The sequence below is a fragment of the Hypanus sabinus genome, chromosome 19, assembly GCF_030144855.1.
Source record: "Hypanus sabinus isolate sHypSab1 chromosome 19, sHypSab1.hap1, whole genome shotgun sequence".
NCBI lineage: Eukaryota > Metazoa > Chordata > Chondrichthyes > Myliobatiformes > Dasyatidae > Hypanus > Hypanus sabinus.
The window spans coordinates 64,352,474-64,376,945 of record NC_082724.1 but is presented as its reverse complement, the minus strand read 5'-3'; the positions used below and the strand labels follow the sequence as shown (position 1 = coordinate 64,376,945).

General features: G+C 40.3%; 1 protein-coding gene across 1 annotated transcript in view; it reads right to left on the bottom strand.

Annotated features, from left to right (window-relative positions):
• dock3 (dedicator of cytokinesis 3) overlaps positions 1-24,472 on the bottom strand; it is a 964,109-nt gene that overhangs the window by 14,420 nt on the left and 925,217 nt on the right. Inside the window, exons 46-50 of the mRNA XM_059944552.1 lie at positions 22,469-22,590; positions 9,723-9,858; positions 9,129-9,276; positions 5,000-5,115; positions 3,084-3,171 (exon numbers count right to left, since the gene is read on the bottom strand). Of these exons, the coding sequence (XP_059800535.1) occupies positions 3,084-3,171; positions 5,000-5,115; positions 9,129-9,276; positions 9,723-9,858; positions 22,469-22,590 (610 nt within the window). The remainder of the gene's footprint in view (positions 1-3,083; positions 3,172-4,999; positions 5,116-9,128; positions 9,277-9,722; positions 9,859-22,468; positions 22,591-24,472) is intronic.

Below are 24,472 nucleotides of genomic sequence, written 5' to 3'. Positions count from 1 at the left end.
GGGAATTAATATTGAGATCAGACTAGAAAGTACATTTGAGGCAAAGGATTAGATTTGTCATGATCTCATGGGATAATAGTGTGCTTGGGAGGTTGTATAACCTATGACTGCTCCATTCATTTTTTTATATAACTGTTCACAGGATTGTGAACATTGCTGGCAAGGGCAACATTTATGTCTTCATCCATAAATGGTCCAGAGGTAACTGGCTTGTTAGGCCTGTGAGTAACAACATTGGTGGGTCTAGAATGGGGCATGGCAGATTTGCTTCCCTGAAGAACATTAGTGAATCAGATGGTTTTACAACAGTTCACTTGATTCAATGACACCATTAACAGATGCTCATCTTCATTAATTGAAATAAAGCTCTCAGTTGCAGCTGTGTTTCCAGATCAGTGGCCCAAATCTCCAGATGCTCGTCCAGTTTCCTACAATACTTTCCTTCCTTTGGTGTTCTTTCAAGTGTGATGCAATGCTTAAATGCAGATTCTTGAGAAAAATCTACAGGGTATTAGTTGACTCATCTTTTCTAAACAATATGAAACACAATACTCAAAGCAAACAGGAGGTTCAATTTCCAGTTAATCATCTTTCATTCCCTGGGCACATTATGATGTAGTCTGGCTGACCTCTGAAAACCTGTCACAGGTAAGACTCATTATTAAAAGCAGGAGAATGAGCTAGATAAATTGGGACTCCAATGTTGAAAATACATTACTGGAGAAGCAGCAGCAAGTGAGTATGGAGCACGAAGAAAAATGTGGTGTGAATTGGTGCTTATTTAAAATCTACTTGAAGAAAATTCTACCATCCAATTAAAAGCCAGAAGGAAACAAACTGGTCAGAACTGAGAGTCTATGTTGGTTAAAAATTTCCTCTCACAGATAATCCAAGGCATCTTCCAGACGGTACCTTCTTTAAATTTATTTCAACACTGACATTCTCCACCATTCTACTCACCTCCTCAGTTCTGAGCAACCTCCAGGTCATCTGCCTGTGCACCCTCATATATCCCCATCTCCTGCAGGAATGTGCTCATCACCCCCAGACAAATCCTCCCGTGATGCGCATTTCTCTCTTATTCCCCCTGACTGTCCATGCACAACCCTGAGCCAGCCATTCCCTCCGTTATCTTCATAGTGCTGGGTAATTGTAGAGTAAGGTTCTATACTCCCGCACACAAGGCTGGGCAGAGAGAATATCAATGGACCATTCCAGGAGATTCGACCCGAAGGCCATAGATTAGGAATCTTTATTTATATTTTACCCTGAAATATTTTACATTAATTTGCTCAAATTTAGTTAGGCTGACCTGACAATGAAAGAGTTTTTAGATATTAAGATACTCAGGAATATAAGATTAATGCAGGTTGGCCTATACTTGATTATGCAGTTGATCTCTCATTCCTTTTTAAACAAGAGTACCATATCGCCAATCACCTTTCCAGCTCTCAGCTTCATCCCACCCCCTCCGGTCTACTCCTATCATTTCGCATTTCCCCTCCCCCCACTACTTCCAAATCTCTTACTATCTTTCCTATCGGTTAGTCCTGACGAAGGGTCTCAGCCTGAAACGTCGACATCGCTTCTCCCTATAGATGCTGCCTAGCCTGCTGTGTTCCACCAGCATTTTGTGTGTGTCGTATTAACAGTCTCCTAGTCCTTTGGCATGAGTCAGAAAGTATGAGATGAAGGTAAGTTCATCTATGATTTCTTCCCACACTTCTTCTTAGCTTGGGATTTCTTGAATAGGGTGGTGAGGTGGAGACATGTCTTTACCAAAGGAGGTGCAAGGCACTCCTTCCCTCCGCTACTCTGCAAGGTGTAACATCTGCTTAGCTCCCCGATCGGGGTCACATGAAGCCATGGAAGCAGGTGGTGGGTGGCCTTATGAGCAGCTGGTGCACATCACAAGTCCTGGTTATGCAACCACTGACGCCAAGCAGACAATCTTTGAAGAGTATTGATAATGGATGGGGTCACCCGTCTTGTGAAGACACTGCCCAGAAGAAGGCAATGGCAAACCACTTCTGTAGAAAAATTTGCCAGGAGCAATGATGGTCAAGAACAAGATCACCCATGTCATATGAATGAATGAATCTTGCAGCTAGGGGTGATATTTTATCCACTTTTAGAACAGTTAGCCCCAAATGTTTTCCTCACAACATTCAATATTCTATTCCATGTCAAAGTCTATGTCAAAGTATGTATTTGAGCAAAATCTGTGAGGTAGTTTGTTGAGGGGGCATAATACGGTAGAATCACATAGAATCTGCTAATTGGAGAAAAATCCACCCAACTTAATACCAGCTAACCTACTACAGATCACCGGGCTGGCAGTGAGTATTCTAATTGTTATGTTATGTTTATTCTGATAACAATAAAGACATTATTGATATGGGAAACTTTGATGAATCCACTATGAATATAAATAATTCAGGGGTGATTAATGTTTTATGACCAAATATGGAGGGAATCAGGCAATAATTTTTGTAGTTTAGTTGAGTAGTTATAAATGGTCCAATGTACAAAAAATGGAAGCTGCAGAACTTCTGGAGGAGATTGATCAAATTTGGAAAACCTTTGAAGTACTGCTAGAAAGGTATCTAAGAATGGCAAGTTCAGACCAATCAAGCATGACTCAGAAAAGATTAATAATCAAATTAATTGAAATAAGAAATCACGGATCTAGAAATTTGCAGGGATAAAGACGTAGGCGTTGATTCTGAGATGTACCACAGCTTACCATACTGCTCTGCTTAAACTGTGACAAGTATACTCCATCTGATGCATTTCCATTTCCAGATGTTCAAGCTCTCTCTTTGGGACTTCACCAGCTTGAAACTGAGCAAGTTAGATTGCAAAGGTAACAGAATGGGACAGTTCTACTTGGACCTGTATATGATTTTAAACTCCAAAGGGGAAAGGTAAGAATTTGTTCCAGTGCAGTTACAATAAATACTCCCCGTTCTTTTTAAATGAAATATTAAATTTATTCATTAGCTGATTTTTTCTATGGTTGGACAGAATAAACACATTTTCATTTTGCAGCAGTACAGGTTGATGGTTAAATGTTTCCTTACCCTTTTCAGCAACTGAGAGGTTGGGGTCACTGCATGGTTTGCAAGGTCCGACCACTTGTTGAATCAAAGCCCGCTGGAAACTAGAAGGCTGGAATGAGAGTGGACTGTTAACATGAACTCGATCCACCATAAGATACTACAGTACTCCCAATAACAGCTTAGGGAAGAGATGGTGGAAGGCCAAACATACGCTATAATTTGCATTCATAGTAAGTGTTATTTTATTTGATGAAGCTCTTATCAAGACACTGCCATATTCAATGATAATACTGATGGTAAATAAGATTAAGGCTACACAGCTTCAGAACAATCATATGAGCAGTTCTTCTGCTACTGTATGCTCTGACTAGATAGGACAAGTACTGAAAACACCTGTCCAAGCCTTTCTAGGACCACCAGGTAAGGTTTGACAGGAATATTTTCATGTAATATGGTATGGTTTTTGTGCATTCATGCTAGTGGGAGGAAAACAGTTGATCCTGTATACTAACCTCCCCACCATTGAGGACATCTTCAAAAGGCAATGTCTCAAGAAAGTGACATCCATTATTAAGGACCCTCACCATCCAGGAGATGGCCTCTTTTCATTAATACCATCAGGAAGGAGGTACAGGAGCCTGAAGTCCCACACTCAATGTTTTGGTAACAGCTTCTTTCTCTCTGCCTTCAGATTTTTGAACAGTCCATGATCCCATGAACATCACCTCACTACTTTGCTTCTTTTTGCACTACTTATTGATTTTTATGTTTTTTGTTTCTTATAGTAATTTTTTATGATTATGTAGTGCTGATGCAAAGCGAAAAATTCACTACATATGCCAGTGATATTAAATCAGATTCTGAACCAGATTACCTCAAGCTGAGTTTATTTTATGATTTGAAAATGTGTGAAATTTGAAATTTGAAAATTTCTCCAGAACTATAACTTTAGAAATTCCTTCCCTCTGATTGTTCTGCGCAATACCCCACCCTGTCTTTCATTAATCACCACATAAATTCCCTTCCCATTTCAATGGCTTGTCTTCTTCAGCTGCCAATGTCCAAACCTCTGGAATACCTTAGGCTCTTTGATCGTTTATTGTCATCATCTTACTACCTCCTTATTCGGTTTGGTATCATTTATTTAAAAAAACTCCTGGACTTAGTTACTGCAGTATCAAAATATCTGTGTTAAATGCTGCTTTCTAAGTGGAAGTACATTGCATTGTGGTCACTGATGAGCTCTGCAAATTCTTTCACCAATAAAGCCTTTGCCAAACACTTCCTTGTGAACTTCTACTTCTTTCTCTTACCTTGCCACAATAATCACTCAGCTCTCAAATTCTAATCTCTCTCCTTTCTGGCCCTGTGTGATATTTCTGTCACTAGGAACCTGCCAAACTGTTCCCTCATCTCTGGTATTGTCATTAAACCAATATATAAAAAGTAATCTTAAAGAGAATTTATGTATGTAATAATCATGTTACCATAAAGAAGAGTATTTACACTAGATTACAGGATGAAACCTGTGAATCAGGCAGTGCAATGGTGCAGCTGCCTTACAATTCCAGCAACCTGAACTTCATTCTGACCCGTTGGTGTGGAATTAGCATATTCTCCCAGTAGCCACATTCTCCAGTTTCCTACTACATCCCAAAGATGTGCAGATTGGTAGGTTCATTGACTCCTTTAAGTTAATGGAGGTAAGTGGTAGGAGAATCTAAAGTTAATGGGAAAGTGACAGAAAGTAGGTTACAGGGAAGAAAACTGAGAAATGGAATTGATGAGATTGTCTTGATTTCAGGCTTGATGGGTCTACATATTCTATGTCATAGGAAATACGGTTCCAATATAGCCTTTTCAAATATGTCTGGATTTACTGGATGACTGTGACTGTGATCAAACGTATCCCTGATGTTCTGTTTCTAGTAACTTACCTGTCCATTCTCCATCATAGCTGGATACATGGCGCTGCTTGGCCTGTCCCTGTGAGGAGGCAGCAACATCATAATGTCCCGTGAATGACGGTACTTGTCGGACAATGATGGAGAACCTGAACACAAACAGGAAGCTGTACAGTTAATTAAAAACCACAAAAGCCAAAAAAAAACTTATCAGAGAAAAACATGGCTGAGAAGGGATAAACACAAAAATGGGAGTGACAAAAACCTCTGGAATAATATGCAGATAGGGAGAAAAGATGTTATGGAGATTGTATAAAGAGGAAAAAGAAAGATGGTGGAGAAAAGAAGGGAGAATGCAACAGAGCATGGATCTGGAAAGATTGAAACAAAGGAGAGGGAAGGGTGTGATAGTAGGGGGAAGAGGAGGGAAGGGAAGAGAGAGAGAGAGGATGGAAGGAAAGAAAGCAGAAAGAAAGGTGAGAATAAAGGAGAAAGTAGGAAAGAAGGGAGAATTGGTAAAGAAGAAAAGGAATAAGGAAAAGAAGGGGAAGGGGTAGAGAGGCAGTGAAACAGAAATAAGATTAGGATAAAGGGTGTACAAAAGAAAGAGACTGGAAAACATAATTGCAAAAGTTAGTATAAACTGCAAAATGCGGAAAATTAGCAGCAATTCAGATGTGGTGAAACTTAGGAATCTAAAGAGGGAGTGAAGGTAGAAGAGGAACAGTGAATGGAATGAATAGGTATAGAAAGAGCAGTATGTGGGAACTACTGAGATTAAACTAAATAGGTTGAGAAAACCTCAGCAGAAGTCCCAAATAAACCTCTTAGAAAGAGCACTGAGGAACTTCATTCATGAAGGAAGGCTACAAAGTCAGGACTGTTCTCCTTCAAACAGAGAAATTAAGATTTACACTAACAGAAGTTTTCAAAATGTTGAACGGTGTGGTAAACAAGAGAAATTACTCTCTCTGGCAAACAGACCAAATCTGTCATGTTGTGGATGAGCAGAAGAATGGTGGAGGCAGTGAATCTGGAGTTTAATGATTGTATTCAGAATTGTTGTTGGATGTGACTCTCGTTAGTCTTACTGCATACTCCGGTCGGCTGCAGACAGGCTCATGTGAGGCAAAAATGGTCATTTGTCATCACTGCCATTTTCATGTCTTTCCACATGAGTAAAAGTCTTAACCAGGTTAAACTAGCTACTGAGCATTTATTGAAACGTTTAGAAGGAATGGATTGCAATTTATCGGAGAAGTTCATTTACTAGGCACCTTTTGATTTTACAAATATTATCAGGTAGACATTATGGTGCATCAATAGCAACAGTTCTAAACTCCATCCTGAGCATTACAGTGTTATTTAATATTTCTGCTAATGGATTGTGTTGTGCTTTGTTTGGCCTCTTGGGATCCTTTATGAGACCTGCTACCATAGCGTTTTTAAATTTCCTAAATAAATATCCCATCTGAAACCCAACTAAGAATGTGGGGCCTTTGAAAATTTCACACATCCTGTATTAAAACATGGGAAGGTGGAGACAACTAGAGAACAGGGATTGAGAGATGAGAATTTTGGCTGGAAACAACAGAAGAACCGAATAAGATTTGGGGGGCCACTCTAAGGGAATGAAGAGCCAGTGAGCAAACTGCTCTTTCCACCCACAAGGACAGCAGTAAACAACACTAACTCATTGTAACAAGAGGAAACACATTATTCTGCTGAGTCCTGGGTTCATGTTGAAGAAGACAACACAAAAGAAGTCTGATTAAAAAATAATAACAAATACCACGCCTTTCTAAAACAGTGGGTACATACAGCTCCACGACTCCCTGTTTAAAAGCAAATGGCAAGCTATATGCAATGTCTTGGGAGGACATTCCCTGATCATTAATTTCATAGGCTCCCATTTGTTTTCCCATCTGGCCAAAACCAGACAGTTCTGTGACTGAAGTGGTTAAATTATTAGCCCAAAAATTTGTCTTTTTGTTTATTTGGGCAATATGCCTTATTCAAGCATGGAATTAAAGCTTGGTTGCAGAGAACCCTTTGTATGGAAGATGAGTAATGCAAAGGCGGAAGGTGTGTGTTACTGAATGCATGAAGCAACGTGTTACAAACACACATAAGCACATAGAACTTAGACATGATTACTAGTTCACCACTCTAATGGGCTAGTTGAACTCAATGGTTCAATATTGTTTTGGTGATTACATGTGTTAATACCTTTGAAAGAAAAAAAGCTCAATCTCGCATACTCAAGGTTCAATTTAGGACTGAATTTTACACTTTGGTACAGACGCAAAATAATCTGAGAAAAAAAGAACAGAGGTTTCTTGCTTATGACACACAATATAGTTTGGAGAAATTAAAAAAAATGCCCAATAATTGACTTGGGAGTTTATGGGCAGCTATAATTCTTGAAATTGCCCATGAAAATTACTTCCTAAGAGGAAATATCAAATAGTAGCCTTAAAAGGAACAATTGGTTTAAATATAACTTAGTTATAAATATAATACAACTTAGTTATAAAGCACTGCAACTATTCTCTGCACTTCCTGTTAATTATGTTCTAGAATTTCAGTAGGGTATAGACTATGTTAAATTTCAAAGCAATACATATAAAATGCTGCAGGAACTCAGCAGGACAGGCAGCATCTATGGACAGGAATAAACAGTCCTAATGAATGGTCTCAGCCTGAAATTTTAACTGATTATCCTTCTCCATCATTACTGCTGAGTTTTGTGTCTGGATTTCTATCATCTACAGAATCTCTTATGTTTACGTTAAATTTCAATGTAAAAATTCTAGGAATACATTCTAATGTTTCAATTTTATTTCTTATTTTGCCATGTCTCTTTAATTCCAAAACACAAGACAAAAAACAGATACATAATAAAGTTAGTTCGGATTGGCAACAACATCTCCTCTGCAATCTCCAACAGCGCAGGTGCACCAGAAGGCTGTGTGCTTAGCCCCCTCTTTAACTGCTTTACACCTATGACTGGGAGCTAAGCACAGCTCCAAAGTCATATTCAAGTTTGCTGACAACACCACTGTCATAGGCTGAATCAAAGATGATGAATCAACACATAGGAGAGAGACTGAAAATCTGGCTGAGTGGTGCCACAACAACAACAACCTCTTACTCAATGTCAGCAAGACCAAGGAGCTGATTATTGACTTCAGGAGGAGGAAACCAGAGGTCCATGAGGCAGTCCCCTCATTGGAGGATCAGAGGTGGAGAGGGTCAGCAACTTTAAATTCCTCAGTGTTATCATTTCAGAGGACCTATCCTGGGCCCAAACTTGTAAGTGTAATTACGAAGAAAGCACGACGGCGCCTCTATCTTGTTAGATGTTTGCGAAGATTTGGCATGACATCTAAAACTTTAACAAGCTCATATAGATATGTGGTGAAGAGTATATTGACTGGCTGTATGGAAACACCAATGCCCTTGAATGGAATATCCTACAAAAAGTAATGGATATGGCCCAGTTTATCACAGGTAAAGCCCTCCCACCACTGAGCACAGCTATACGAAGTGTTATTGCAGAAAAGCAGTATCCATCATCAGGAACTCCCAGCACCCAGGTCATGCTCTCTTCTCACTGCTGCCATCAGGAAGAAAGCACAGGAGCCTCAGGACTCACACCATCAGGTTCAGGAACAGTCATTACCCCTCAATCATCAGGCTCTTGAACCAAAGGGGATAACCTTACTCAATTTTACTTACCTCATTGAAATGTTCCCACAACCTATAGACTCACTTTCAAGACTCTTCGTCTCATGTTCGTGATATTTATTATTTATTTATTATTCTTATTTCTTTCTTTTTGCATTTGCACAGTTGATTGTCTTTTGCACACTGGTTGAATGCTCAAGTTGGTGTGGTCTTTCATTGATTCTATTATGGTTATTATTCTATTATGGATTTATTGAGTTTGTCTGCAAGGAAATGAATCTCAGGGTTGTATATTATGATATATATGTACTTTGATAATAAAATTATTTTGATATTTCAGGTCAGTTTGTGTCTTCTGCTGTGGATTGCATAGATAAAAATGCTACAAGACAAGAATATAATATATGAGGTCGGAGAAAACTCACTGTCAAGTCGACCCAAGCCTTGATAAATACAAAAACAATGATCTTACCTCGAGCACTTGATGGGGCCGAGTTGATCATCTGTGAAGGGGCCGAGTGTGTGGAGCTCAGGCTCGAGGTGGATGGACTTGCCTGGCACGATGACAAAACAGAGACATTCGTCATGGAGCCCTGGAACTTGGTGTTAGCATAAGCAAGCTGCAGAAAGCAGAGAGAGTGACAGAAAGATGAATGAATGGACCAGCAGAAGCTCTGGATGTTCAGCTGCTCAACACTTAATATCTTAAAGTACACTCCACACGGTGAAACAAAACCAGGAAGGAAGACTAAAACCAAGAGAATTTTTGTCTATCTTCTTCCTCTGTGCCCTCACATGCATCCATTCGCATGCTCTAAATGGTTTCAGGCCACTGTTGGATCCAGAATTCTTTACAGATATTATATGCACACTGATCTCCGTAGCTGTAAAGTAATGTGCTGTGAGATGTAACTGTTATTGATGGTAATATTACCTACTACCCTGCCTGCTGCCCATTCACATTCTGACTTTATGGTCCACCTTCCTGTCCTATCAGATTTCTTCCTCTTCAGCCAAACTCAGTATAGAACACAGGGAAATAATCTACAAAAAGGAACTGTCATACCTGCATGCGGTAAAGGTCATCTGGAGTGTCTCCAACTAGTCCATCTGTGAGGATGACGAGGTTCCCGACTTCACTGGATGTTTGTGAGGATAGTGATGATGAGGAGTGCCTGTTGGAGCCAATCAGATTCAGGGGGCTGAAGAGATCAATGAAACAGAATACTACTTTACACTCAGCAGTCCTTCCTTAGCTTCCTCAATTATGCTAAAACCACCAGAAGTATGAGCAGAAGTGGGGCATTAGTGCTGACACTGCTTCTTTTCATGTTATATGTCAATGATTTAGATGACGGAATTGATGGCTTTCTGGCTAAGTCTGCAGATGATATGAAGATAGGTGGACAGGCAGGTAGTATTGAGGAAGCAGGGAATCTGCAGTAGGACTTAGACAGATTAGGAGAATGGGCAAAAGTGTGGCAAATGGAATATAGCGTTGGGAAGTGCACAGTGTTGGTAATGCACAATGATAGAAGGAATAAAGGCATAGACTATTTTCTAAACAGGGAAAATATTTACAAATCGAGGTGTAAAGGGCTTGGGAATCCTTGTGCAGGATTCCCTAAAGGTCAACTTGCAATTTGCATCGATAGAAAAAAAGGCAAATGCAATATTAGCATTCATTTCCTTCATTAATGCTGAGGCTCTATAAGAAATTTTAACCTTTCACCCTTAATCTATGACCTCTAGTTGTAGTTCCATCCAACTTCAGTGGCAAAAGCCTTTTTGCATTTACCCTATTAGTATACCTTTCTCAAATCTCCCCTCAATCTTCTCGATTGCAAGGAGTGAAGTCCTAATCCAATTCAATCTTTTTTTTTATAACTCAGGTTCTCCAGTCCTGGCAACATCCTTGTAAATTTTCTCTGCACTCTTTCATCTATATTTACATCTTTCCTGTAGGTAGGTGACCAAGACTGCACACAATATTCCAAATTAGGCCTCACCAACGTCTTATACAACTTCAACATAATATCCCATTTTCTGTAATTACATTGATTTATGAAGGCCAATGCACCAAAAGCATTCTATATGACCCTATCTACTTATTTCAATGGATTATGGACCTGTATTCCCAGATCCCTTTGTCTACCACACTCCTCAGTGCTCCACTGTTCACTGTGTAAGATCTATCCTGGTTGGTCATACCAAAGTGCAACACTTCACACTTGTCTGCATTAAATTCCATCTGCCAGTTTTCCGCCTATTTTTCTAGCTAGTCCAAATTCCGGTGTGTGGTCTGATAGTCTTCCTTGCTGTCCACTGCACTCCCAATCTTGGTGTCATCCACAAATTTGCTGATCCAGTTAACCATATTATCATCCAGATCATTAATATAGATGACAAATAACAAGGGACACAGCACCAATCCCTGAAGTACACTACTAGTCACAGGCCTCAGTCAGAGAGGCATCTTTGCATCTACTACCACTCTCTGGCTACTCAATACCTAATCCAATTTATTACTTCATCTTGAATGCCAAGCAACTTACTGAACCTTCCTGACTAACTGCCCATATGGGACCTTGTGAAATGCTTTACTGAAATCCATGTAAACAACATCCACTGCCTTGACCTCAACAACTTTATTAGTAACTTCCTCAAAAAAACTCTAAGTTTGGTTAGACATGACCAACCATGCAAAAAGTCACGCTGACTATTCCTAATCAGTCCCTGTCTATCCAAATGCTCATATATCCAGTCCATTAGAATACCTTCAAATAACGTTCTCACTACTGTTAAACAGCAGAAACAACATTAGCTATCCTCCAATCCCTTCCTACCTCACTTGTTGCTAAGGAAGATTTTAATATCTCTGCAATTTCTGGACTTGCTTCCATAGGGTCTGAAGGAACACCTCATCAGTTCTGGGGATTTTTCAGTCCTAATTTGTCTCAAGACAGCAAACACCCCCACCTGTGTAATCTGTGTAAGGTCCATAACCTTGCTGTTGCTTTGCCTCACTTCTATAGACTCTGTCCATCTCCCAAATAAATACAGATGCAAAAATCCATTTAAGATCTTCCCCATCTCTTTTGGCTCCATGTATAGATTATCACTCTGATCTTCCAGATGAGCAGTTTTATTCTTTTCAATCCTTTAGTTCTAAGCAAATATGTAGAATTCTTCACCTTGTCTGAACCTCATGCCTTCTTTTAGCCCTCCAGATTTCTGTCTGAAGTATTCTCTTGCATTCCTTATGTTTGTTAAGTACCTTATTCATTCCTATTTGCCTATACCTGCTATGCACCTCCTTTTTTTCTGAATCAAGATCTCAATTATCTCTTAAAAACCAAAGTTCTCTAAGCCAATTTTGATGATATCAGAAATGATCTGGCAAATATGATTGGGTCAGGCTGTTTTCTGGAAAAGATGTACTTGGTAAGTGGGAGGCCTTCAAAAACAAACATTTTGAGAGTGCAAAGTTTGTACGTGTCTGTCAGAATAAAAGGTGAAGATAATAAGCATAGAGAACCTTTGTAAATGAAGCACTGGTTAAGAGAAAAAAGACGTTTAGCAGGTATAGGCAAGGAGGAACAAATGAGGTGCTTATGGAATATAGAAAATGTAAGAGTTCACTTAAGAAAGAATTCTGTAAGGCTAAAAGAAGGTATGAAGTTGCTCGAGCAGGCAAAATGAAGAACAATCCTAAAGAATTCTACAGATATATTAACACAAAGAGATTGCGAGGGACAAAATTGGTCCTCTGGTAATCCATGTGTGGAGCCAAAACAGATGGGTGAAATCTTAAATGAATTCTTTGCATCTGTATTTACTCAGGAGTTGGACACAGAGTCTGTAGAAGTGAGGCAAAATGGCAACAACTTCATGGACCCTGTACAGATTTCAGAGGAGGTGGTGTTTGCTAGCCTGAGGCAAATCAGGGTGATAAATCCTCAGGGCCTGACCTCAGACCTTACATGAGGCAAGTGCAGAAATTGCTGGGGCCCTTGCAGAGATATTTACATCATCCTTAGCAACAGGAGAGGTACCAGAGGATTGAAGGATAGCTAATGCTGTTTCTGCTGTTTAAAAAAAGGCTCCAAACATAATTATAGGTCGTGAGTCTGACATCAGTTGTGGGATAATTATTGGAAGGTATTCCAAGGTACCGAACATGGAAGTATTTGGAAAGACGTGGACTGATTAAGGATAGTCGGCATTGTTTCGTGCAAGGTCGGTCATGTCTAACCAATCTTAAAGAGTTTTTTGAGGAGGTTACTAAGAAGGTGGATGAAAGCAAGACAGTGAATTTTTTTTACATGGATTTCAGTAAGGCATTTGACAAGGTCCCCCATGGGAGGCTGGTCAATAAGGTTCAGTCACAAGGCATTCAGGATGAGGTTGTAGCTTGGATTAGATCGGTTTGTGGGAGAAGCCAGAGAGTGGTAATAGACAGTTCCCTCTCTGACTGGAGGGCTGTGACTAGTGCTGTGCCATAGGGAACGATGCTGGGTCCTTTGTTGTTTGTCATCTGTATCAATGATCTGGATGATAATCTGCTTAACTGAATCAGCAAATTTGTGAATTACTCCAATATGGGGGTATAGTGAACAGTGAGGAAGGCTATCATCGCTTTCAAAGAAAGATGGTCTGAAAAATGGTAGATGTAATTTAATACAGACAAATGTGAGTTTTTGTACTCCGGTAGGACCAACCAGGGTAGGTCTTACACAGTGAATGATAGGGCAGAGAGGAGTGCAGTAGAACAAAGGGATATAGGAATACAGGTCAATAATTCATTGAAACAGGTAGATATAAAACAATATAGAAAGCTTTTGGCACATTGGCCTTCATAAATCAATGTATTGAGTATAGGAGATGAGATATTATGTTGAAGTTGTATAAGGTGTTGGTGAGGCCGAATTTGGAGTATTGTGTGCAGTCTTGGTCACCTACCTACAGGAAAGATGTAAACAAGGTTGAAAGAGTACAGAGAAAATTTACAAGGACGTTGCCGGGTCTGGAGGACTGAGTTATAAGGAAGGATTGAGTAGAACAGAGAACACAGAATATAGAAATCCACAGCACATTACAGGTGCTTTAGCCCACAATGTTGTGCCGACCATGTAATCTAGTTCAAAAACTTCCTAGAATTACCCTACCGCATAGTCCGCTATTTTTCTAAGCTCCATGTACTTATCCAAGAGTCTCTTAAAAGACCCAATTGTATCTGACTCCTCTACTGTTGCTGGCACTGCATTCCACGCACCCACCTTTCTCTGTGTGATAAACTTACTCCAGGCCTTCCCTCTGTACCTACTTTCAAGTACCTTAAAACTATACCCCTCGGGTTAGCCATTTCAGCCCTGGGAAAAAGCCTCTGGCTATCCACACGATCAACGCCTCTCATCATCTTATACACCTCTATCAGGTCACCTCTCATCCTCCGTCACTCCAAAGAGAAAAGGCCAAGTTCACTCAACCTATTCTCATAAGGCACTCTCCCCAATTCAGGAAACATCCTTGTAAATCTCCTCTGATCAACTTTAGTCTCAACTCTACTTTCCTGTATTTCTCCATAACCATTGACTCCTTTTTATTCCAAAAATCTGTCTACCCAATGTTGAATTTATTCAAACCTCTACACTTGCTTGGAGCAGGTATCCTTAGTAAAAGATGGTCATAGCAGTGCAGCATCTCATCTCAACACCCCTGAAATCTGTTATGTTTCAATAAGATAATCACATTCTTCTAAACTCTAATGAGCATGGTTCCAACACAGTTAACCATATCTAATGAGGAATACACTCCATTTAAGCAATGAACAGTGAGTCTTCTACGAATGGCCTCCAATGTGAGTAAATCCCTGCTTAGTTAAAGGCACAAACTGTTTGCTAGGTGTGGCCTCCATGATGTTGTAGAACATCCACAAACACATTACAAGAAAGGTTGACATTCTATCTGGCTTCCAAGCAAGCTGACCAGGTGGTCTGGTTTCCTCCCACAGTCCAAAGACGTAATGGTTAGTAGGCTAATTGGTCATTGTAAATTGTGCCATGATTAAGCTAGGGTTAAATGGGTAGGTTGCCGGGTGGCGTAGTTCAGCCATGTTATGCACTGTATCTCAATAAATAAAAATTAAATTTTCTGCATTTCCTGTACGAGATCCCACTGTATGATTATATTTTGAAGACTATGGAATGCAAATTAGGTCAAAACATTATCTATTTTTCCTTTCATATAGTTACTTTTAAAAAGGAATCACCACACAGTAATTAGGATCAAACTTTGACAGATAGTACTCTTAATGCAGAAGCACTGAAGCCAAAAGTGCAACTCCAAAGGAGAACAATTAAATTGCACACAGTCCAACACTCACATGGACATTGAACAAGTATCCTTGAAGATATAATCTGGGCTACGTAATTGACCATGCACATTGACAAGGTTAACCACTATCTTCTTAAGGCAAAGAAAGGCAGTCATTTGTATCAAAACCAGGGATGGGCAGGAAAGATTTGATTTCCCACTGACATAATTTCAGTGGATCTGTCCTGGGACTAGGACGTAAGTGCCATTACATAGAAAGCATGGTAGTACCTCTACTTAGATGTTTGCGAAGATTCGGCACATCATCTGAAACTTTGACAAAACTTCTATAGATTGCAGTGGAGAGTACACTGACTGGTTGCATCATGGCCTGGTATGGAAGTACCAATGCCCTTGAATGGAAAAGCCTACAATAAGTAATGGATACAGCTTAGTCCATCAGGGTAAAGCTCTCTGCACCATTGAGCACATCTACATGGAGCACTGTTGTAGAAAAGCATCCATCATCTAGGAACCCCACCATCCAGGCTGTGCAATCTTCTTGTTGCTGCTATTAGGAAAGAGGTACAGGTGCCTCAGGATCCCACATCTGCAGGTTCAAAACAGCTATTACCCCTCAACCATGTCACTCTTGAACCAGAGGGGATAATTTCACTCAATTCACTCACTCCAACATTGAAATATTCCCACAACCTATGTATTCACTTTCAAGAACACTTCATGGTTTGTACAGCACTTTGGTCAACATGTGTTGTTTTTAAATGTGCTTTATAAATAAATTTGACTTGACCTCATCTCATCCCTGAAATTTATTGTTTATTTATTTATTATTATTATTTTTGCTCCTTTATATTTACTGTGTAATGCCACAGGAAAATGAATCTCAGCATTGCATATGACGACATTAATATACTTCGGTAATAAATTTACTTTGAATTTTGAAATTGGGACATAGATGTGTTAAGAATAGACTGCTAAACTTATATTTATATTCCATTCTGATGAAGGGTTTCAGACCAGCAATATTATTTCTGTTTCACTCTCCACAGATACAGGTGGCCCCGTTTTTCGAACGTTCACTTTACGACAGCTCGCTGTTACGGAAGACCTTCATTAGTACCTGTTCTCGCTAACCAAAGAGAATTTTTGCTTTTATGAAAAAAAGACGCTCGCTTTATACGTGTGTTTACCCCGAGAAAGACTACAATGACCGTGAAGCCTTGTGCGGGTAGTTGTGTGCGCATGCATGTACATACATAGGTGTGTACATGCCAATCTTTTTCTCCAAATTGATTTTGGCTTGCTGTCTTCCTGATTCTGAGAAGTGAAACTACACCGTACATACAATATTTCTACTTTCTATAGGCTGTATATTTATATCATTCTTGCTTTTACTATATGATTGTGTTATTATAGGTTTTATGTGTTATTTGGTATGATTTGGTAGGTTATTTTTTTGGGTCTGGTAACGCTCAAAAATTTTTCCCATATAAATTAATGGTAATTGCTTCTTCGCTTTACGACATTTTGGCTTACAAATGGTTTCATAGGAATGCTCTACCTTCGGATTGCGGAGGAAATCTGTATTGCCTGCTCCATATATTCCAAGATGGCAGCGCGACACAGCTTGCAGCGGCCACTCTGGAGCTGATTATCTGTTATTTGTGAAGTGGGGTGGCGTGCGCAATCATAATCGATTGAAAACGGATGTGGGAGCACGGAAAAACATCGGGAAATCTCCAGGAAGACCTTCTTCGTTGCTGCTGCTGCTGTGAGGTCCGGGACACTGCTGGGAAGAACAGGCCCCCAGTCCTCGGGGTCGCATTGCCGATGGCCGTTGTCGGGGCTGTCTTAATACACTTGGCAGAGGATGGTGCTCGGAGAAGCTGTGCTGGAGGGGATGGTCGTCGGCTCGGAGGTTCGATGGACTCGGAGTCGGCTGCGGTCAGGTCGCTTTTGGCGTATGTTGCGTCTGTGAGGCTGGCTCAATGGAGCTTTCATTGTGTGCTGCGTCTGCGAGGCTGAGTCAGGCGGCACAGCGTAAGTCCATAATGGGGGTATTCCCTTCTGCCGCCGGCATGGGATGACGAGTCTACCGGGACCCTGGGGACTTGTGGAAACTGTGTGGTGATTTCTTTTGAACTTATAGTCTTTTAATATCTTTGGACTATTTTTACTGTGCTTATGGTCTGTTTTTTTATCGATTATGCTATTGTTTGCACTGTTGTAACTATATGTTGTAACCATGTGGTTTTGTGCAGGTCTTGTAGCTTTAGTTTTTGTTCTTGTTTGTCTGGTGGATTTGGAGCTCCTTTCCGGGGAATGCGCTAAGACGGTAGCACGATATTAATACACAGCAGCCTCTCTGGATCTGGATTGCCAAATGTTATGTGGATTTTCTGGTGTAGTCTGTTTTGTCATATGCTTTTGTGATATCATTCTGGAGGAACGTTGTCTCATTTTTTAACTGCATTGCATTTGTGGTTTCTAAATGACAATAAACTGAATCTGTTAAGTTTTTCCAGCATATTCTGTTTTTGTTTGTATTTATATATGGCATTTCCTGACTTGAAATCATTGAACATAATGGATGATGTTCTACTTTCTCTAAACCCATGATGTGAGACTAATCACAGTTCAAATGCTATCTATAAATTTGTAGATGACACCCCTGTTGTTAGTGAAATTTCAGTTGGTAATATGGAGTGAGATAGTTCAACTGGTGGGAGACACATAACAGTCCTCATTGGTGAAAAGGCTGAGCAACCTTATTTTCATTGATATCAACATCAACACTTAGATGTGATCACAAAGAAGGCACACCAGTGGATCTACTTCATTAGAAGTTTGAAGAGATTAGGCATGTCAGTAAAGAGTCTTATAAATTTTTATAAATGTATGGCAGAGAGCATTCTGACTGGCAGCCTCATAGGCTGCCGAGGATTATAGACTCAGCCAGCTACTTCACAGGTACAATCCTCCCCACCCTTGATGACATCATCAAGAAGGTCTCGTTAGGGATAAACAGAGAGTAAGAGGTGGATAATTTCTTAAGTGCATCTATTTTAATGCTAGGAGCTTTGTAAGAAAAGTGGGTGAGCTTAGAGCATGGATTGATACCTGAAAATATGATGTTGTAGCTATTAGTGAAACATGGTTGCAGGAGGGGTGTGATTGGCAACTAAACATTCCTGGATTTTGTTGCTTCAGGTGTGATAGAATCGGAGGGGCAAGAGGGGGAGAAGTTGCATTGCTTGTCAGGGAAAATATTATAGCGGTGCTTTGGCAGGATAGATTACAGGGCTCATCTAGGGAGACTATTTGGGTGGAACTGAGGAATGGGAAAGGTGTAGTAACACTTATAGGGGTGTATTATAGACCACCTAATGGGGAGCGAGAATTGGAGGAGCAAATTTGTAAGAAGATAGCAGATATTTGTAGTAAGCACAAGGGTGTGATTGTGGGAGATTTTAATTTTCCACACATAGACTGGGAAGCCCATTCTGTAAAAAGGCTGGATGGTTTGGAGTTTGTAAAATGTGTGCAGGATAGTTTTTTGCAGCAATACATAGAGGTACCAACTAGAAAAGGGGCAGTGTTGGATCTCCTGTTAGGGAATGAGATAGGTCAGGTGACGGAGGTATGTGTGGGGGAGCACTTCAGGTCCAGTGATCACAACACCATTAGTTTTAATATAATTATGGAGAAGGATAGGTCTGGACTCAGGGTTGAGATTTTTGGATAAAGAATAACTTTGAGGAGAAGCAAAAGGATTTGGAAGGAGTGGATTGGGACAATTTGTTTTATGGGAAGGATGAAATAGAGAAATGGAGGTCATTTAAAGGTGAAATTTTGAGGGTACAGAATCTTTATGTTCCTGTTAGGTTGAAAGGAAAGGTTAAAAGTTTGAGAGGGCCATGGTTTACAAGGGATATTGGAAACTTGGTTCAGAAAAAGAGAGAGGTCTACAATAAATATAGGCAGCATGGAGTAAATGAGGTGCTCAAGGAATATAAGGAATGTAAGAAGAATCTTAAGAAAGAAATTAGAAATGCCAAAAGAAGATATGAGATTGCTTTGGCAAGTAAGGTGAAAATAAATCCAAAGTATTTCTACAGTTATATTAATAGCAAAGGAATAGTGAGGGATAAAATTGGTCCCTGTCAGAGTGGACAGCTATGTGTGGAGCCAAAAGAGATGGGAGAGATTTTGAACAATTTATTTTCTTTGGTATTCACTAAAGAGAATGATATTGAATTGTGTAAGGTAAGGGAAACAATTAGGGTAGTTATGGAAACTATGATGATTAAAGAAGAGGAAGTCCTGGTGCTTTTAAAGAATATAAAAGTGGATAAGTCTCCGGGTCCTGACAGGATATTCCTTAGGACCTTGAGGGAGGTTGGTGTAGAAATAGCAGTGGCTCTGACAGAAAAATTTCAAATGTCATTAGAAACGGAGATGGTGCTGGAGGACTGGCATATTGCTCATGTTGTTCCATTGTTTAAAAAGGGTTCTAAGAGTAAACCTAGCAATTATCGGCCTGTATGTTTGATGTCAGTGGTGGGTAAATTAATGGAAAGTATTCTTAGAGATGGTATACATAATTATCTGGATAGACAGGGCCTGATTAGAACAAAGAACATAGAATAGTACAGCACATTACAGGCCCTTTGGCCCACAATGTTGTGCCGACCCTCAAACCCTGCCTCCCATAAAACCCCCCACCTTAAATTCCTCCATATACCTGTCTAGTAGTCTCTTAAACTTCACTAGTGTATCTGCCTCCACCACTGACTCAGGCAGTGCATTCCACGCACCAACCACTCTCTGAGTAAAAAAACCTTCCTCTAATATCCCCCTTGAACTTCCCTCCCCTTACCTTGAAGCCATGTCCTCTTATATTGTACAGTGGTTCCCTGGGGAAGAGGCGTTGGCTATCCACTCTTGTCTACTCTTAATATCTTGTACACCTCTATCATGTCTCCTCTCATCCTCCTTCTCTCCAAAGAGTAAAGCCTTAGCTCCCTTAATCTCTGATCATTATCTGTACTCTCTAAACCAGGCAGCATCCTGGTAAATCTCCTCTGTACCCTTTCCAATGCTTTCACATCCTTCTTATAGTGAGGCGTCCAGAACTGGACACAGTACTCCAACCAAAGGCCTAACCAGAGTTTTATAGAGCTACATCATTACATCGCGACTCTTAAACTCTATCCCTCGACTTATGAAAGCTAACACCCCATAAGCTTTCTTAACTACCCTATCTACCTGTGAGGCAACTTTCAGGGATCTGTGGACATGTACCCCCAGATCCCTCTGCTCCTCCACACTACCAAGTATCCTGCCATTTACTTCGTACTCTGCCTTAGAGTTTGTCCTTCCAAAGTGTATCACCTCACACTTCTCCGGGTTGAACTCCATCTGCCACTTCTCAGCCCACTTCTGCATCCTACCAATGTCTCTCTGCAATCTTCGACAATCCTCTACACTATCTACAATACCACCAACCTTTGTGTCTTCTGCAAACTTGCCAACCCACTCTTCTACTCCCACATCCAGGTCATTACTAAAAATCACGAAAAGTAGAGGTCCCAGAACCGCTCCTTGTGGGACACCACTAGTCACAACCCTCCAATCTGAATGTACTCCCTCCACCACGACCCTCTGCCTTCTGCAGGCAAGCCAAACAGTCAACATGGATTTGTGCGTGGAAGGTCATTTTGACAAATCTTATTGAATTTTTTGAAGAGTTTACTAGGAAAGTTTACGAGGGTAAAGCAGTGGATGTTGTCTATATGGACTTCAGTAAGGCCTTTGACAAGGTTCCACACTGAAGGTTAGTTAGGAAGGTTCAATCGTTAGGTATTTATATTGAAGTAGTAAAATGGATTCAACAGTGGCTGGATGGGAGACGCCAGAGATTAGTGGTGGATAACTGTTTGTCAGGTTGGAGGCCGGTGACTAGTGGTGTGCCTCAGGGATCTGTACTGGGTCCAATGTTGTTTGTCATATACATTAATAATCTGGATGATGGGATGGTAAATTGGATCAGTAAGTATGCAGATGATACGAAGATTTGTGGTGTTGTGGATAATGAAGTAGGTTTCCAAAGCTCGCAGAGAGATTTAGGCCAGTTAGAAGAGTGGGCTGAAAGATGGCAGATGGAGTTTAATGCTGATAAGTGTGAGGTGCTACATTTTGGTAGGAATAATCCAAATAGGACATACATGGTAAATGGTAAAGATTTGAGGAATGCAGTAGAACAGAGTAATCTAGGAATAATGGTGCATAGTTTCCTGAAGGTGGAATCTCATGTGGACAGGGTGGTGAAGAAAGCTTTTGGTATGCTGGCCTTTATAAATCAGAGCATTGAGCATAGGAGTTGGGATGTAATGTTAAAATTGTGCAAGGCATTGGTGAGGCCAAATTTGGAGTATTGTATACAGTTCTGGTTGCTGAATTATAGGAAAGATGTCAACAAAATAGAGAGAGTACAGATGAGATTTACTAGAATATTTCAGCACCTAAGTTACAGAGAAAGGTTGAACAAGTTAGGTCTTTATTCTTTGGAGCGTAGAAGGTTAAGGGGGGACTTGACAGGCGTATTTAAAATTCTGAGGGGGATAGATAGAGTTGACGTGGATAGGCTTTTTCCATTGAGAGTAGGGGAGATTCAAACAAGAGGACAGGAGTTGAGAGTTAAGGGGCAAAAATTTAGTGGTAACGAGGGGGAACTTCTTTACTGAGAGAGTGGTAGGATGAGCTTCCAGTAGAAGTGGTAGAGGCAGGTTCGATATAGTCATTAAAAAAAAAATTGGATAGGTACATGGACAGGAAAGGAATGGAGGGTTATGGGCTGAGTGCAGGTCGGTGGGACAAGGTCAGAGTAAGCATTCAGCATGGACTAGAAGGGCCAAGATGGCCTGTTTCCGTGCTGTAATTGTTATATGGTTATTAGGTGTTATCCATCACTAAGGACCTTCACCATCTGGGACATTCCCTCTTCTTGTTACTAGCGTTGAGGAGGTACAGGACCTTAAAGGCCCACATTCAACATTTTAGGAACAGCTACTTCCCCCCTGCCATCAGGTGAACAGTCCAAGAACACTACTTTATTACTCCTTTATTTTTGTACTATTTATTTATTTTGTAGTTTATAGTAAGCATTTTTCTGTCTGTGATGTACTGCTGTCAAGTTTTATGACATACAAGTCAATGATAAATAATCTGATTCTGATTTTATTTTATGCAACAGAAATAATAATTAAATATCTAACCACAGACTAGTCAACAATGAATTAAGATAAACTTATATCTGGACACCAGTCCTCTGCATATGTGTCTAGGTATATGCCCCAATACTGCTCCTGGTGTACGTGCTGGGAATCTCTTTCCCTTTCTTTTGTCTATGTACAGACTGACTCACCAGCCCTATTGTCCTTCCCAATACACAGTTTAGCCACCAGTTTGCCTTACCTGTGCCTATGCATGAGCTTGATAGTTTCTGGACTCATAGGATTATGACCAGACATGAGGCTTCCACGTGGTGTGTTGGAGCCAGAGCACACAGGGCTGATCTTGTCCATTCCGGGAAGATCCTATGTAGGAGATGGAAAATTCAATAACCTTAACACTTCTGAATAGCTGGCATCATGAAGCCGCTAAGATGTATTTACTTTGATAAATTCTTGCAGAATTTATTTTGTATCTCTTGTAACTGAAGACACACTGCAATATCACTTTTAGGAAGTTGCCATTGCATCCAAGGCAACTCCCTGACTGGACAATATAGCAATCCCTTCAGCCCATTCTCAGTGCACTATTATCTGGGTACACAAGGTAAAAACTTAATATTCCTTAATGACCACCGCTCTGACATCCACCCATGAAGTGCTTTGAGAGGCCAGTCATGGCTCACATCATCTCCAGCCTCCCAGTCAACCTCAACGCACTGCAATTTGCCTTTTGCCAAAACAGGTCTACAGTAGATGCCATCTGTCTGGCTCAACACTCACCTCGGGAGCATCTGCACTGTGAAGAGCCCTAATATCTGCACTAAACTTCACTTGCCCCATTAATGAACTGTTCCCATAACCTATGGGCTCACTTTCAAGAACTCCTCATCTCATGTTCTTGATATTTATTGTTTATTAGTTATTATTATTTCTTTTTTTGTATTTGCACATTGATTATGTTTCCATCCTGATAGGGCGGTCTTTCATTAATTCTATTATGTTTCTTGTATTTACTGTGAATGTTCACAAGAAAATGAATCTCAAGGCTGTGTATGGTGACATATACTGTATATACTTTGTACTTTGTTTATTGACTACAGCTCAGCCTTCAATACTATAATTCCAAGCAAACTCATCTTCAAACTCCTCAACTTGGGACTTCACACCTTCCTTTGCTACTGGATCCTTGATTTTTTGACTAACAGATGGTAATCAGTAAGGGTAGGCAGCAACACTTCCACCATGATTATTCTTAACACTGGCACCTTGTGCCCTCAGCTCCTACACTACTCCCTGTACACTCATAACTATGTGCCCAGATTATGCTCTAACTCCATCTATAAGTTTGCAGAAGATACCACAAATAACAATGAGTCACATTATGGAAGGAGACAGAGAGCCCAGCGACATGGTATCATGATAACAACCTTTCCGTTAATGTCAGCAAAACAAAAGAGCTGGTTATTGACTTCAGTAAGGGGGTAGTGCACGTACTGCATTTACTCACTTATTCTAAGGGTGAGAGGTTCAGATTTCTAGGAGTGAACATCACCACTAGCTTGTTCTGGTTCAGCCATATGGATGTTATGGCCAAGAAAGCTCACCATTGCTTCTACTTCCTTATGAGGCTAAAAAAATTTGACATGTCCTGTCTGACCCTCATCATTTTTTATTGATACCTGGTCCAAGAACAGCTTCAAAAACATGCTGTTCTAAGACTACTGAATATTTCTGTACTATAGTAGGATAGACTTTTGACCTCACAATCTACCTCATTGTGATTGTTTGTCTGCACTGCAATTTCTCTGTAACTGTAACACTTTATCCTGCAGTGTTTTACCTTGTCTTACCTCAGTGCACTATAGCAAAAAGTAATGAATTGATCCGTATGAACAATTTGCAAGACAAATTTTTCACTGTACCTGGGTACGTGCGACAATAATGAACCAATTTACCAGATTACCAATTTCCCATTAAATTCATTCTTCTGCAAGACAGTACAGTGAATAGCAGCAGAATGTCAGTGAAAATGCATGTAAGCAGTTTGGTCCATCTAATTCTCTTGTCTATTCTGAGAAGGAGGTTTGAAAGGTAAGTCAGCCGGCTGATGCCATGCTACAGGGATCAGCTAATTAACAATGTCCAGTGCAACACATAAAACACTGGAGAAACTCAGCAAGCCAGGGTGGTTCTTTCTGCTACTGTATGAGCCAGTCTGTAGAGTAACCTCTCTGCTGGATCATGA